The sequence below is a fragment of the Rhinopithecus roxellana genome, chromosome 20, assembly GCF_007565055.1.
Source record: "Rhinopithecus roxellana isolate Shanxi Qingling chromosome 20, ASM756505v1, whole genome shotgun sequence".
In the NCBI taxonomy this organism is placed as follows: Eukaryota; Metazoa; Chordata; class Mammalia; order Primates; family Cercopithecidae; genus Rhinopithecus; species Rhinopithecus roxellana.
In genome coordinates, this window is record NC_044568.1 from 16,880,049 (window position 1) to 16,893,727 (window position 13,679).

At 41.4% G+C, this 13,679-nt stretch overlaps 1 protein-coding gene across 2 annotated transcripts in view; it reads right to left on the reverse strand.

Moving 5' to 3' along the window:
- Positions 1 to 7,293: 7,293 nt before the first annotated feature.
- The window catches only part of BBS2 (Bardet-Biedl syndrome 2), a 37,612-nt gene continuing 31,226 nt past the window's right edge, over positions 7,294 to 13,679 (reverse strand). For both annotated transcript variants that reach the window (XM_010365439.2, XM_010365438.1), the window contains 2 exons: positions 8,492 to 8,640; positions 7,294 to 7,773 (listed from right to left, as the gene is read on the reverse strand). In XM_010365439.2, the coding sequence (XP_010363741.1) occupies positions 7,667 to 7,773; positions 8,492 to 8,640 (256 nt within the window). In that variant the 3' untranslated portion in view covers positions 7,294 to 7,666. The remainder of the gene's footprint in view (positions 7,774 to 8,491; positions 8,641 to 13,679) is intronic.

The following is a 13,679-nucleotide window of genomic DNA, read 5'->3' on the forward strand; positions in this document are numbered from 1 at the left end:
AGTGTGGGTTTTACTAATTAATAGAAAAAGCACTGGGCCTTTAAACTTCTTAACCACTCTTCTCTTTCATCTCCTAAAACTTTGAATATTCATTCTTTCCTGAAGTTTGCATTTAAATGAAAATGAGTTTCGCTTTGTCTTTTAGGTTTAGTTTCAAAAAGGTTTAATTCTGCACCCCAGCCAGTTAAGAAATGTTTTAGCAGGTATGCCCTTGATATGGATATTTATTTATATATATATAATTTTTATATTTATATAAATATATTTATTTATATATTTTACGCATGTAGTAATATTAGTTATGCATGTAGTAATATTAGTTCTATTAGTACTAATATTAGTACTGTTATAAAACACTAATTTTTAAATGATGAGATAAAAATAAATATCTAGAACTAGTTCTAACATTGTCTTCCCTTATGCATATGGTAACAAACCATTTTACACCATACTATTTTGGAGACCACAATTTTGTGTGTGCATGTTTGAGACGGAGTCTCACTCTGTGGCCCAGGCTGGAGTACAGTGGCATGATCTCGGCTCACTGTAACCTCTGCCTCCTGGGTTCAAGCAATTCTGCCTCAGCCTCCTGAGTAGCTGGGATTACAGGCGCCCGCCTCCACACCCAGCTAATTTTTTAAAATTTTTAATAGAGACTGAGTTTCACCGTGTTGGCCAGGCTGGAGACCACAATTTTTTAACCACAGTGCAGCAGCACTCTAGTGGGATTGCGAATACTTTGTTACTAATGGTTTATGTCACAGCTTGCCTTTTCTATGTTCCAGCTGACTGAAGGTCATCTCACTTGCCTTCTGTTGTGTTTTCATGAGTTGAGGGGAAAGGGTGTCAGTGGCATAACTCCAGGAAGAGCCAGGGAAAAGTGCTTAGGTAGGTGACACTGTCATGTATGCCAACCTTGGAAAATAGTTTGAGGCTCATGGCTGTAGGTACCATCCAAGGCCAATTTTCCAATTCTGGAAAGCCAAATCTAAATCTTAGAATACCTCACAAATGTTAAAAATGTGCTTGTTAGTGTCTCCTTTATCTCAGTGTGTTTATAATCTGTCAACACACAATCTTTTATACACTACAAAAAGGGACTCGGGTGTCTGAGGGGAGAGAATCCCTAAGAGCCCAACTCTGATGTTGCTGTCAGTTACATCATCTACAGCAGCACCTCTTAGACTGTGAAGGATGGTGTAACTTACAGATTGTGTTTCTGCACTGAAGACACACAGTGACAGTGAAGCTTGTTTTCCTTATAGTACTTCATTTTGCATCTTGATTACTTTTTAGGGCCTGGGGCCAATGTCAACAACTGTTAGGTAGCAAAAGAAGAATTAGAACATGGGCATCTTTGTTTATACCTCTTTCAGATAAAAGCTATGATATTCACCTACAAAATATATGGTTTCTCTCTTTATTCTTAATAGTGAGTCTCCATTTCTTATAACTCCCATTTTTATCCCCAAAGAAAACAGCTCTATGGGCCCGGCACAGTGGCTCACACCTGTAATCCCAGCACTTTGGGGGGCCCCAAGGCTGGCAGATTACCTGAAGTCCGGAGTTGGGAGACCAGCCTGGCCAACATGGTGAAACCCTATCTCTACTAAAAATACAAAAATTAGCTGGGCATGCTGGTGCATGCCTGTAATCCTAGGTACTTGCGAGCCTGAGGCAGGAGAATCGCTTGAACCAAGTAGGCAGAGGTTGCAGTGAGCCGAGATCGCATCACTGCCCTCCAGCCTGGGCAACAGAACGAGAATCCGTCTCAAAAAAAATAGCTTTCTGTTTTTTCAGACTACATAAATAATACATGCTCATTGTAAGGTAATAACATGTAATGATCTAAAGATCACCTGAAATTCCACCATCCTATGACAGCCACTGGTAGCTTTGTCATTTTTCAACTTGGCTAGACCAAACTACATTTCCCAACTGTCTTCCCTATGTCTCAGGTTAGGATGAGCCACAAATTCCTATGCCAGATCTGCAGGGTCCAATGCAGCAGCAGCCCTTGAGTAGCTGGCACACCTTGCTGGTGTGAACCACACCTGTGCCTGGGCCTGCAACCACTCCACCTTCCCCTGGATGGATCTTCCTTCAGTTCCTCTGCAAACGGTCTGTTTCAGCAGAATGCCCACACCATCAAGGTCAGAAGCAACAAAAATGAACAGATTGTAGCATCCTCATGTGCTCTAGCCCATGCCTATGGGTTGCAGTTTGTTCTCCCCAACTCCACATCTTTTCTGACTACCTGCCCTAGGGGCTTCAAGCTCCAGCACTGGACAGGAAGAGAACAGCCCTATAGAGACTACTTCACTACTTCTTCTTTTTATGTTAACCATACTGGAAATGAGGAACATTTTCACAAAACTTGTGAACATATTTGCATCTCTGAATAAGAAGAAAAATAAAACGTCTAAGGAAGTACCCTACAAATAACATTAGTCCTTAATTTTAAGGATGTGGAAAATGAAGGTTCCAAGAGAAATAATCTGTTAGTTTTGAACTAGGCTTGTTTACTATTTAAAGATTGCCTCTCGGCCGGGCGCGGTGGCTCAAGCCTGTAATCCCAGCACTTTGGGAGGCCAAGACGGGTGGATCACGAGGTCAGGAGATCGAGACCATCCTGGCTAATATGGTGAAACCCCGTCTCTACTAAAAAATACAAAAAAACTAGCCGGGAGAGGTGGTGGGCGCCTGTAGTCCCAGCTACTCGGGAGGCTGAGGCAGGAGAATGGCGTAAACCCGGGAGGCGGAGCTTGCAGTGAGCTGAGAACCGGCCACTGCACTCCAGCCTGGGCGGCAGAGCAAGACTCCGTCTCAGAAAAAAAATAAAAAAATAAAAAATAAAGATTGCCTCTCAAAATTCCACCAAAGTGTGGGTTTCTTCCCCACAGAACACCCCCCACCCAAAAAAAACAAAAAAATCAAAGCTTGGGTTACCTCTCCTAGACTAGTATTTTTTTTCTTTATTATTGTGATTATTATTATTTTGAGATGGAGTCTCCCTCTGTCACCCAGGCTGGAGTGCAGTGGTGTGATCTGAACTCACTGCAACCTCTGCCTCCCAGGTTCAAGCAATTCTCAGATTACAGGTGCCTAACACCACACTGGCTAATTTTTGTATTTTTAGTAGAGATAGGATTTCACTATGTTGACCAGGCTGGTCTCAAACCCCTGACCTCAAGTGACCCACGCGCCTCAGCCTCCCAAAGTTCTGGCAGTTATTTATTGAATAAGAAGTTTTGGGGCCGGGCACGGTGGCTCAAGCCTGTAATCCCAGCACTTTGGGAGGCCGAGACGGGCGGATCACGAGGTCAAGAGATCGAGACCATCCTGGCTAACACGGTGAAACCCCGTCTCTACTAAAAACTACAAAAAACTAGCCGGGCGAGGTGGCGGCGCCTGTAGTCCCAGCTACTCAGGAGGCTGAGGCAGGAGAATGGCGTGAACCCGGGAGGCGGAGCTTGCAGTGAGCTGAGATCCGGCCACAGCACTCCAGCCTGGGTGACAGAGCGAGACTCCATCTCAGAAAAAAAAAAAAAAAGAAGTTTTGGGGTGCATTATCTCGTCAACACCATGACTAAACAATGAGGAAGTGCAAACCCTGTTGAAAAGGTCCTGGGTCAAGGAGATCTAGTGAAATGATGCCAGAGGAGAGCTCTCCAGCCTGCATGGAACTGGGTGTCCTGATGATTCTCTCTCTGATGTAAAATCAGTCCACAGACAATTTAAAAACAACTTGGGAACTGTCCATGTGACATCACTTTTAGGAAAAGCAGATTCTGTACTGTACAGATTACAAGATGACTCCAGAGCTAGAGCATAGAGTGTGGGAAGGGGCCAGATGGAAAAGAGGCAAAATGCGAAACACCAGGCTGTAATGGGTGTCTTACTGTACTTGAGTTTCCAAATGAAATTGGAGGTAATTTAGTTCTATAATGACAGGACTGTGCATTGGCAGATCTGTAACTGCTAATTATAAAATTTGAAACATTAATAACAATGTTGAAAATCATTCCTGTAAAACACTTGTAGGGTTGCATAATAGTTTTAAAGTTCCTAGTTCTTTGATTTCTAAAGCTGCTGACAGGCGTATTGAGGACAGACAATCCCAAGCAGAGCGGCAGATGCTATTCTATGCTCAAGGCATTGGCTCAGCACTGGGGCGAGGGTGATGCTGGTTAAGATGCAGACACCATTCTTGCTTAACAGGGGATTAAGATTTAGGTAAAGAATTTAATAAGGGTTAAGGAGTAGACATGGGAGAGGAAAGGTCACCTAAGGAGAGAGCATTTGAGTGGGGCCTTGAGGTACTGGATAGGCAGTCATGGTGGGAAATAATACAAATTATACTCTTAAAAATCCTCAGAACCTGAATTATGGTACTGAAAGCTTTCTCTCAGATATCAAAATCCTCAAAGTCAGTTTTAAATGACAGCTCAGTGCTCACTTAAAGCTTCAATGTAATTCAGCAGTGAAATACAGCTTCACCGTAGCTTCTAGAAGTATTCAGATTCTATCAGGATAGAAACATATGGCAACAAAATAGAGAAGTTACTGATAAACTCATTTCTCCTTGTCCAGTTTTTCCTCATTCCTAAGCTGAACAGGATGAGTTCTAAGTGGGGAAAAAAAGGGTAGTTGTATGTTTTATGAATGTTTTCACTTCAGCCAGTCTTCACTTGCTTGGGAAGTTTGGAGTAGAAGAGGTTGTGACTACTTGGTTCCAACACCTCCTTCACACCAGGGCTTACCCAGCTGTGGGACCCTGTACAGGACACTCTGTCTTGGAGCTCAGAGCCTCATCTGTGAAACAGACACTGCCATCAACAGGATCAAATTACTGTGAAAATAACCTATAAATCAGAACAACTTAAGATGTCTTGCTGCAGGTCAATGCCTTCTAGCCTGGCCATGAGTATTTTTAGGTCTAAGAAGGAAGTTTTTTGGCTAAAGAACAACAGAGTGACCTTTGATGAGATTATGTTATTAGACTCCCTAAAAATGAATGGCATTATATAATTTAAAACTAGCACCAACTAGAGATTTTAATCTCAAATGGTATAAATTAGACTATGGTTAAAACAAAGACTCAACAGTAGGACTCAGGTTTCGTCTTGAGTCACTAGACAGGTCACACGGGTCACTAACTCTGTGACCTGAAAAGGAGGTTATCTATGCCTCAGTTTCCTCCTCTGTGAGGCAGATTTATTTATTTATTTATTTATTTTTTGGAGACGGAGTCTCTCTCTGTCACCCAGGCTAGAGTGCAGTGGCACGATCTTGGCTTACTGCAACCTCCATGTGAGGCAGATTTACGATGATACTTTACTATTTTGGAGATTGAAAATAATACAGTATATGTGGATTATCTCGAGTTTATAGGTTGAAAATGGAAAACAGAAGTATTAGCATATTCTCATAATTAGGACTCCTTAAGGCTTACATTTCAGATATAGGAGGGGCGATCCTAAAGTGGCCACATCAAAATCAGTAAAATTAATGTATACTAACCTCAGGGAAATGGGCCACTTCCCCTAAACTGCTTATGAATGCTATTAAGATATTAAAACAAAGTGAAGTTTCACTCATTAAACCAGTCCTGAAATCTACGTTAGGGCAAAATTTTTCCTAGAGAAGAGACTGCTAGCTGTTGGCACAAATACCAGCGTTCTCACAGGCACACAGCTAGATTCCATCTCCCGGCCTCCCCTGCAGATGTGGTCATGTGATTCAATGGAATTCTGAGTGGAAATGATAGTGTGCTACTTTCAGACCACACTTTTAAAAGAAGCCATGTTTTCCTCTTACTCTCTTCTACCAGCTTAGCTATACGGTCATGTTCCACTTAACAACAGGGATACAGTCTGAGAAATGCATCGTTAGGCTATTTTGCGAACACTGTACAGTGTGCACTTAAACAGTATCATGCGAACACTGTACAGTGTGCACTTAAACACACCTAGATGGTATAGCCTACTCCACACCTAGGCTATATGGTATAGCCTGTTGTTCCTAGGCTACAAATCTGTACAGCATGGTACTATACTGAATACTGTAGGCAACTGTAACATAATGCTAAGTATTTGTGTAATTACAATTACACATAGCTAAACACAAAGGTACAGTAAAAATACAGTATTATAATCTTATGGTGACCTAAACTTCATTATCTGGCACATGGCTGTAAATAACCACAAGGCCCTATGACAGCCCTTGTCAAATAGGGTTCCAAGTGAGATAATAAAGCCCCACTGTCCTAAGACCTCCCTCCACTGTATGTACTGAATGTGAAACTAGTCACCCAAACCTTTTTCCTTAGGCTTATTCCTTTAGGGAACTCAGGTAGAAAAGTTTGTCCTAGGGGATGACAGAGCCACATGATTAAAGGAACCTGGGTCCCTGCATAACTATGGAGATACCCTTACAGAACAAATGAAAAATGAGTCATCATGATTTTGAGGTCTATTTGTTACAGCAGCGAACATTACCCCAACGAAGTGATCACTCTAAATTGACTCTTCCTTAATGTAAATTTGTTGTTTGCACCCACCTTTCAGTGATTAACAAGCACACAAATCCAAATATCCACTTTTTTTTTTTTTTTTTTTTTTTGAGACAGTTTCGCTCTTGTCACCCAGGCTGGAGTGCAGTGAGTGGTGCAATCTTGCTTACTGCAACCTCTGCCTGCCAGGTTCAAGCAATTCTCCTACCTCAGCCTCCCGCATATCTGGGATTATAGGTGTCCACCATCAAACCTGGCTAATTTTTTGTATTTTGAGTAGAGACCACGTTTCATCATGTTGGCCAGGCTGGTCTCAAACTCCTGACCTCAGGGGATCCACCCGCCTTGGGCTCCCAAAGTGCTAGGATTACAGGTGTGAGCCACTGCGCTCAGCCCAAATATCCTTTTTTTTTTTTTCTTTTGAGACAGGAGTGTTGCTCTGTCACCCAGACTGGAGTGCAGTGGTACGATCTCGGCTCACTGCAACCTCCGCCACCCAGGTTCAAGCAATTCTCCTGCCTCAGACTCCCAGGCAGCTTGGACTACAGGTTAGTGCCACCACACCCGGCTAATTCTTTGTATTTTTAGTGGAGACGGGGTTTCACCGTGTTAGCCAGAATGGTCTCTTCTCCTGACCTTATAATCTGCCCGCCCTGGCCTCCCAAAGTGCTGGATTACAGGCATGAGCCCTGCACCCAGTGCACATTTTTGTTTTTCTCTACAAAATACAAATGGGCAATTCTGATTTGGTGGTGATTTTATAATTAATCAACACAAAGTTTAACATGTTTACCTTTTAATTAAAAAGTAGATAATCGATTTGAAAAGTACAAATTCAGTTACAATTTCAAGAAAAAATATGTATTTATATACCATAAATAAGCAAAAATTGGACTCTGAAGCCCTAATACTTCAAGAGCATTCATCCTATTCCATATAAACCTAGTATTATTCAGCAACAGTACTACTGATTTTAAAATAGAAAGTGAATCTGTCTTCACAAGTAGTTCTCTGTCTTTAATTTGTACAACTCACCAAGGTTATTTTCATTCTTAGCACCTGGGGTTCACCAGGGTATGATCCAAAGCAAACCAGCATAGGTTTTTAACAGAAAATCTTTGCCAAGAACTTCATGAGCTGTATTTTCCTCTCCTATGAAGAAGCTGTCCCCACTCGCATGATTCTGAACAGTGTGTTGATGTTATTGCTTCGAATTGCATCCCGACAAGCAGTGATCACCTGATTCTTTGGTTTTCCAACTGCGTGAGAAGAAACATCAGGAACCAAAAGATTGTTAGATGTGAAATTATAAAATTAGAGGCCAGTTTTAAAACAGCATAAAACCAGGAGGGAAAATAGTTATATGTGAAATATAACTAATTTATCTTACCATTCCCTAAAAAAGATAACTTGGTGAGGGAATTTATTGAAAAAACTGACTTAAAGACTGTCTCAAACCTAGAAACCAACAGTCGGTTTTACAGAAAAGGATCAAAGCTCATAGTCACCTAGCAAAGATTATTTCTAAAGAGGTCAAAACATCGACCCAAAACAGCAGAATTCAGGTATAAATCTCTGGCTATATTTCTGCTTCCTTGGGTTTGCCCTATTGTTCTTTTTCTAAATTTTTAAGTTAGACACAGCATTAATTTTCAGTCTCTTTTTTGCTAATTGGGCCTTGATGGTTTTATATATGCTTTTATATTTCCTTTGGGTTATATATAGTAGGTTTTTGTTTAGAGGATGCAGGAAGATCTAAGAAAAAGAGCTGAAGGTTTTCTTTCCCTCTGAAGTCCGGAGACAAAAGCCAAACACCAGGCTGACTGACTGAAACACAAGTGACTGGTGCCAGCTCTGGAGTGTGAAAGGTATGCTACTTTCAGCCCCAATATGAATGATTGGATGTTACCACCATCTTCAATGAGTTCCACCAAAAACATTACAGATGAAAGTGCAGTGTTAAGAAAAGAGACTTACCCCGTAGACGACCTGCTCTTTGAATTGCTTGATTTACTGCTTTGAGGTTTCCCAACAGCTCTGTGTGATTGTTACAGCGAATTTTATATCCATTTAGCAAGTCTCTATTAAGGTCATAGAGTTCCATATAACGACTCTTCATTGTTTTCCTGTGCAAATCAGTAGAAATCTGACATCATTTCATGTTGATACGGCAAGCTTAAGAAACACTTGCAAACTTCTTAGACATACAAAGAAAAGACACCATTTTTAAGCTATATTTTCATTAAAATGGAGTAACTGCTAGTTTGCTTTGAAAATATGGATAAGTTCCACAAAAATGTTCTTTTCTTTCCAAATAAACAAAAGACAAGTGGCCTTCCTTGGTTACTGGTCAATGGTTGGTTTTGATTTAGGTGGTTAAGAATTCTCAAGCCCACTGTGCTGGGAGTACGGACAGGTGAGCAAGGTGACAGCCCACCTTCAAAGTTTCAGATGAATATTCATTCAACTAATTTGGCCTGGCTGACAACTCAGCCTTGTATTTTATCAAAGTTTTAGAAACAAAGTCATAAAATTAAAACAGAAATGAGATCTATACTACACAACAATGAAAATGACTAAAGAAAAATATAGCTGAAGATACCAAATGCTAGCAAAGAAGTGGGATAAGTGGAATTCTCATGCATTGTGGACAGAAATACAAAAAGCTGCAACTACTTTGAAAGGTGATTTGGCAGTTTCTTATAACGTTAAACACACACTGTACGACCCAGCAATCTCATTGTAAGGTATTTTACCCAAGAGAAATGAAAACATATGTCTACAAAAAACTTGTATGCAAGTATTTATAGCAGCTTTATTCTACTCACCAAAGTCTGGAAACAACCCAGTTATCCTCAATTGGTGAATGGATAAATACCATATATCCATACAATAGAATACTATTCAGCAATAAAAAGGAACAAACTACAGATACATGCAGCAACAGGGATGAATTGCTAAGACATTATGTAAGTGAATGAAGCCAGACTCAAAAGGATATATAGATATAGATATCGTATGATTCCATTTATATGGTATTTTGAAAAGGGTAAAACTATAGGAAAAGAGGCCGGGCGCAGTGGCTCACACCTGTAATCCCAGCACTTTGGGAGGCCGAGGCGAGTGGATCACCTGAGGTCGGGAGTTCGAGACCAGCCTGACCAACATGGAGAAACCCCGTCTCTACGAAAAATACAAAATTAGCTGGGCGTGGTGGCGCATGCCTGTAATCCCAGCTCTTCGAGAGGCTGAGGCAGGAGAATCGCTTCAACCTGGGAGGCGGAGGTTGCAGTGAGCCAAGATCATGCCATTGCACTCCAGCCTGGGCAACAAGAGCAAAACTTTGTCTCAAAAAAAAAAAAAAACTATAGGAAAAGAAATAAGATGAGTGGTTTCCAGGAACTGGAGGTTAGGAGAGGTATTGATACAAACAGTCACAAGAATGACAGAAATTTTTTTTTTTTTGAGACGGAGTTTTGCTCTTGTTGCCCAGGCTGGAGTGCAATGGCACAATCTCAGATCACTGCAACCTCTGCCTCCCAGGTTCAAGCGATTCTCCTGCCTCAGCCTCCTGAATAGGTAGGATTACAGGTACCCACCACCACACCTGGCTAATATTTTGTATTTTTAGTAGAGATGGGGTTTACCATGTTGGCCAGCCTGGTCTCAAACTCCTGGCTTCAAGTGATCAACCTGCCTTGGCCTCCCAAAGTAGCTGGGATTACAAACGTGAGCCACCCAGCCAGTGATAGAAATATCCTATATCTCGATTGTGGTAGCAGCAACATGATTACATAAGTTTCTCAAAATTGATTAAACTGTAAACCTAAAAAGTGTAAATTTTCTGCATGTATGAGTTATATATCAATTAATTTGATTTTAAAAATAAAAACAAATATTGACATTTTGCAGTCAAATGCCTAAAGCCTTTTTGACATAAGAGAGAGATAGAGAGACAGAGAAACTAGGGACCCTACAGATAGTTGGCCAAAAAAAGCAAATATCTATCTCAATTTACAGATGATACAAGAATACATCTGGAAAAACTATAAGATAATTAGTAAAGGGCACATTATAAAATCAGATAAAAATCAGTGTTCATATGTACAAACACAAAACCATAATTATAGAATAAGATATAATGTAAACAATATTTACAATTATAAAATATTTCGTGATTGTCTAAAAATAAAGAAAATATCTAAGCATAAACTTAACACTGGTAACATCCAGTATCTACAAGAGGAAACTATTAAAGCACTCCAGAAAGACACAAAACATGGCTTGAGCAAATATAAAGACATAGCATGTTCTTACTTAGCAAGACCAAACGTCACTGCAGCGGCGTCAGTTCTCCCTAAGTTAATACATTTAATGTCATCTTAATTAAAATGCCTATTTTTGTTACGGAGCTACAAAAATTGCTGATGAAATTCATTGGAAGAACAAACAAGCACAAGCAGCTAGGAAAAACCATGAAAAAGAAAAGCAACAGTGGGGACGGGGCACCTACCCACACCAGGTATTGAAACATACAAAACATCCATACACGAAAGAATGGCACCATCAATGGTAGTTGCCAGAGCTAACGGGAAGGGAGAATGGTTACTGTTTAATGGGTACAGAGTTTCAGGTTTAAGAGATAAAGAATTATGGAGATGCTGCTGGTGATGATGGTTGTACACATTATGAATGTATTTAATGCCACTGAACTGTACACGAAAAGTAGTGTACAGTAGTTAAGATGGTAAATTTCACATTATGTGTATTTTACCATGAGTGGGAAAAAGAAAACAAACTGTTCCCCCTCTGCTCCCACACCACAGCAATCAACACAGAAGACTGCTGTCCTCAACTGTGTAGAGGTTTTTCCCCCACACCAGGAAACAATCAATTCTGTAGCAGACACCAGCTGGGTGTCCTCCAATTCCCTTCTGACACTATTCATCTGGAGACAGTGTCTGATCTCACAGACTGAGGGCTCAGTCCCACAAGACTGCCCCGACTTCAGACACACAGCACAAGTTCAGGCTGACAGAATTTCTGACTCATCTGCTTCAAGTTAGGGTTCCCAGGACCCCCTCTCTGGGTTTGATTAGTTTGCCAGAGCAGTTCACAGAACTCAGGGAAACTTAATGGCATTTACCAGTTTATTATAAAGGATATTACAAAGGATACAGATGAAGATATGCACAGAATGAAGTATTAGGGAAGACGCTTGGAGCTCCCACGCCCTCCCTAAGTGCATCAACCTTCAGGAACCTCCGTGTGTTCGGACGTCTAGAAAATCTCTGAATGCTGTCCCTTTGGGTTTTGATGGAATCTTCATTATTTAGGCATGACTGACTAAACCACTGGCCATAGGTGATCAACTTAACTCTCAGCACCTCTCCGCTCCCTAGTGGTTGGGAGAGGGGTGGGCAGAAAGTCCCAATCCTCTAATCCTGGCTTGGTCGTTCTGGTGACTAACCCCTATCCTGAAGCTACCTAGGAGCTGCCAGCCATAAGCCAATCAATAGCATACAAAAAGACATCACTTCAGAGATTCTAAGGATTTTAGGAGTTATTATGTCAGGAAACAGGGTGAAGATCAAATATATATTTTACAGTATCACATATCACAATGAAATTTCTATTTTCTTTTTTAGAGATGCGGTCTTGCTATGTTGCCCAGGCTGGTCTTGAGCTCCTGGCCAGCATCCTCATGCCTCAACCTCCCAAAGCACTGCGATTACAGACATAAGCTACTGTACCCAGCCAAAAATTTTTTAAATAAAAAAGAATGGCTGAGGCAGGATGATGGCTTAAGCCCAGGAGTTCGAGACCAGCCTAGACAATATAGTGAGACCCTGTCTCTCCCAAAAACAAAAAAAAATTAGCAGGATGTGGTGGTGTGTGCCTATAGTCCCAGTTACTCAGGAGGCTGAGGTAGGAGGATCCCTTGTACTTGGGAGGCCGAGGGCTGCAGTGAGCTGTGATCACACCACTGCACTCCAGCCTGGGCAACAGAGTGAGATTCCGTCTCAAAATAATTTTTTTTTAAAAAAAAGAATGATATTGTCAAATGAAGTGACAAGTCAGACCAATGGAATAGTGCAGAAAATCCAGAAATAGATTCAACTGTGAACAGAAATATGATATATGATAAGGGCAGTATCTGAAATCATCGTGAGCATGATGAACTTTAAAAGTAGTATCAGGCCGGGCACCATGGCTCACGCCTGTAATCCCAGCACTCTGGGAGGCTGAGGTAGGCGGATCACCTGAGGTCAGGAGTTTGAGACCAGCCTGGCCAACATGGTGAAACTCCATCTCTACTAAAAATACAAAAAAAAAATTAGCTGGGCATAGTGGCGCATGCCTGTAATCCCAGCTACTTGGGAGGCTGAGGCAGGAGAATCGCTTGAACCAGGAAGGTAGAGGTTGCAGTGAGCTGAGATAGCGCCACTGCACTCCAGCTTGGGCAAAAAGAGCAAAACTCCATCTCAAAGAAAAAAAAAAGTAGTATTAAAATAATGCAATGTGGCCAGGCACAGTGGCTCACACCTGTAATCCCAGCACTTTGACAGGACAAGGAAGGCAGATTGCTTGAGCCCAGGAGATCAAGACCAGTCTGGGCAACATAGCAAGACCCTGGCTCTACACAAAAATTAGCTGGCTATGGTGGCACATGCCTGTAGTCCCAGCTATTCCAGGGGCTGAGGTGGGAAGATAACTTGAGCCCAGGAGATTGAGGCTACTGTGGGCTGTGATCTCTCTGCACTCCAGCCTGGGTGACATAGTGAGACCCTATCCACACACACACACACACACACACACACACACAATAATAATAATAATATAATAATAATGTGATAGTCATATGGAAAATGATAAAACTGAGTTTACTGTTTATATGAACACGAGGATAAACTCCAACCGGAACAGAGACTTAATGTAAAAAAGGAAAATGTACAAGTACTAAAGGAAAACAGGTGAATTACTACTCTATTCCCTGGTGTTAAAGGAAACTTTTCTAACAGTAACTTAAAATGTAAAAGTATTAAGAAAATGTGGCTGGGCACAGTGGCTCATACCCATAATCCCGGCACTTTGGGAGGCCAAGGCAGGCAGATCACCTGAGGTGAAGAGTTTGAGACCAGTCTGGCCTGGCCAACGTGGTGAA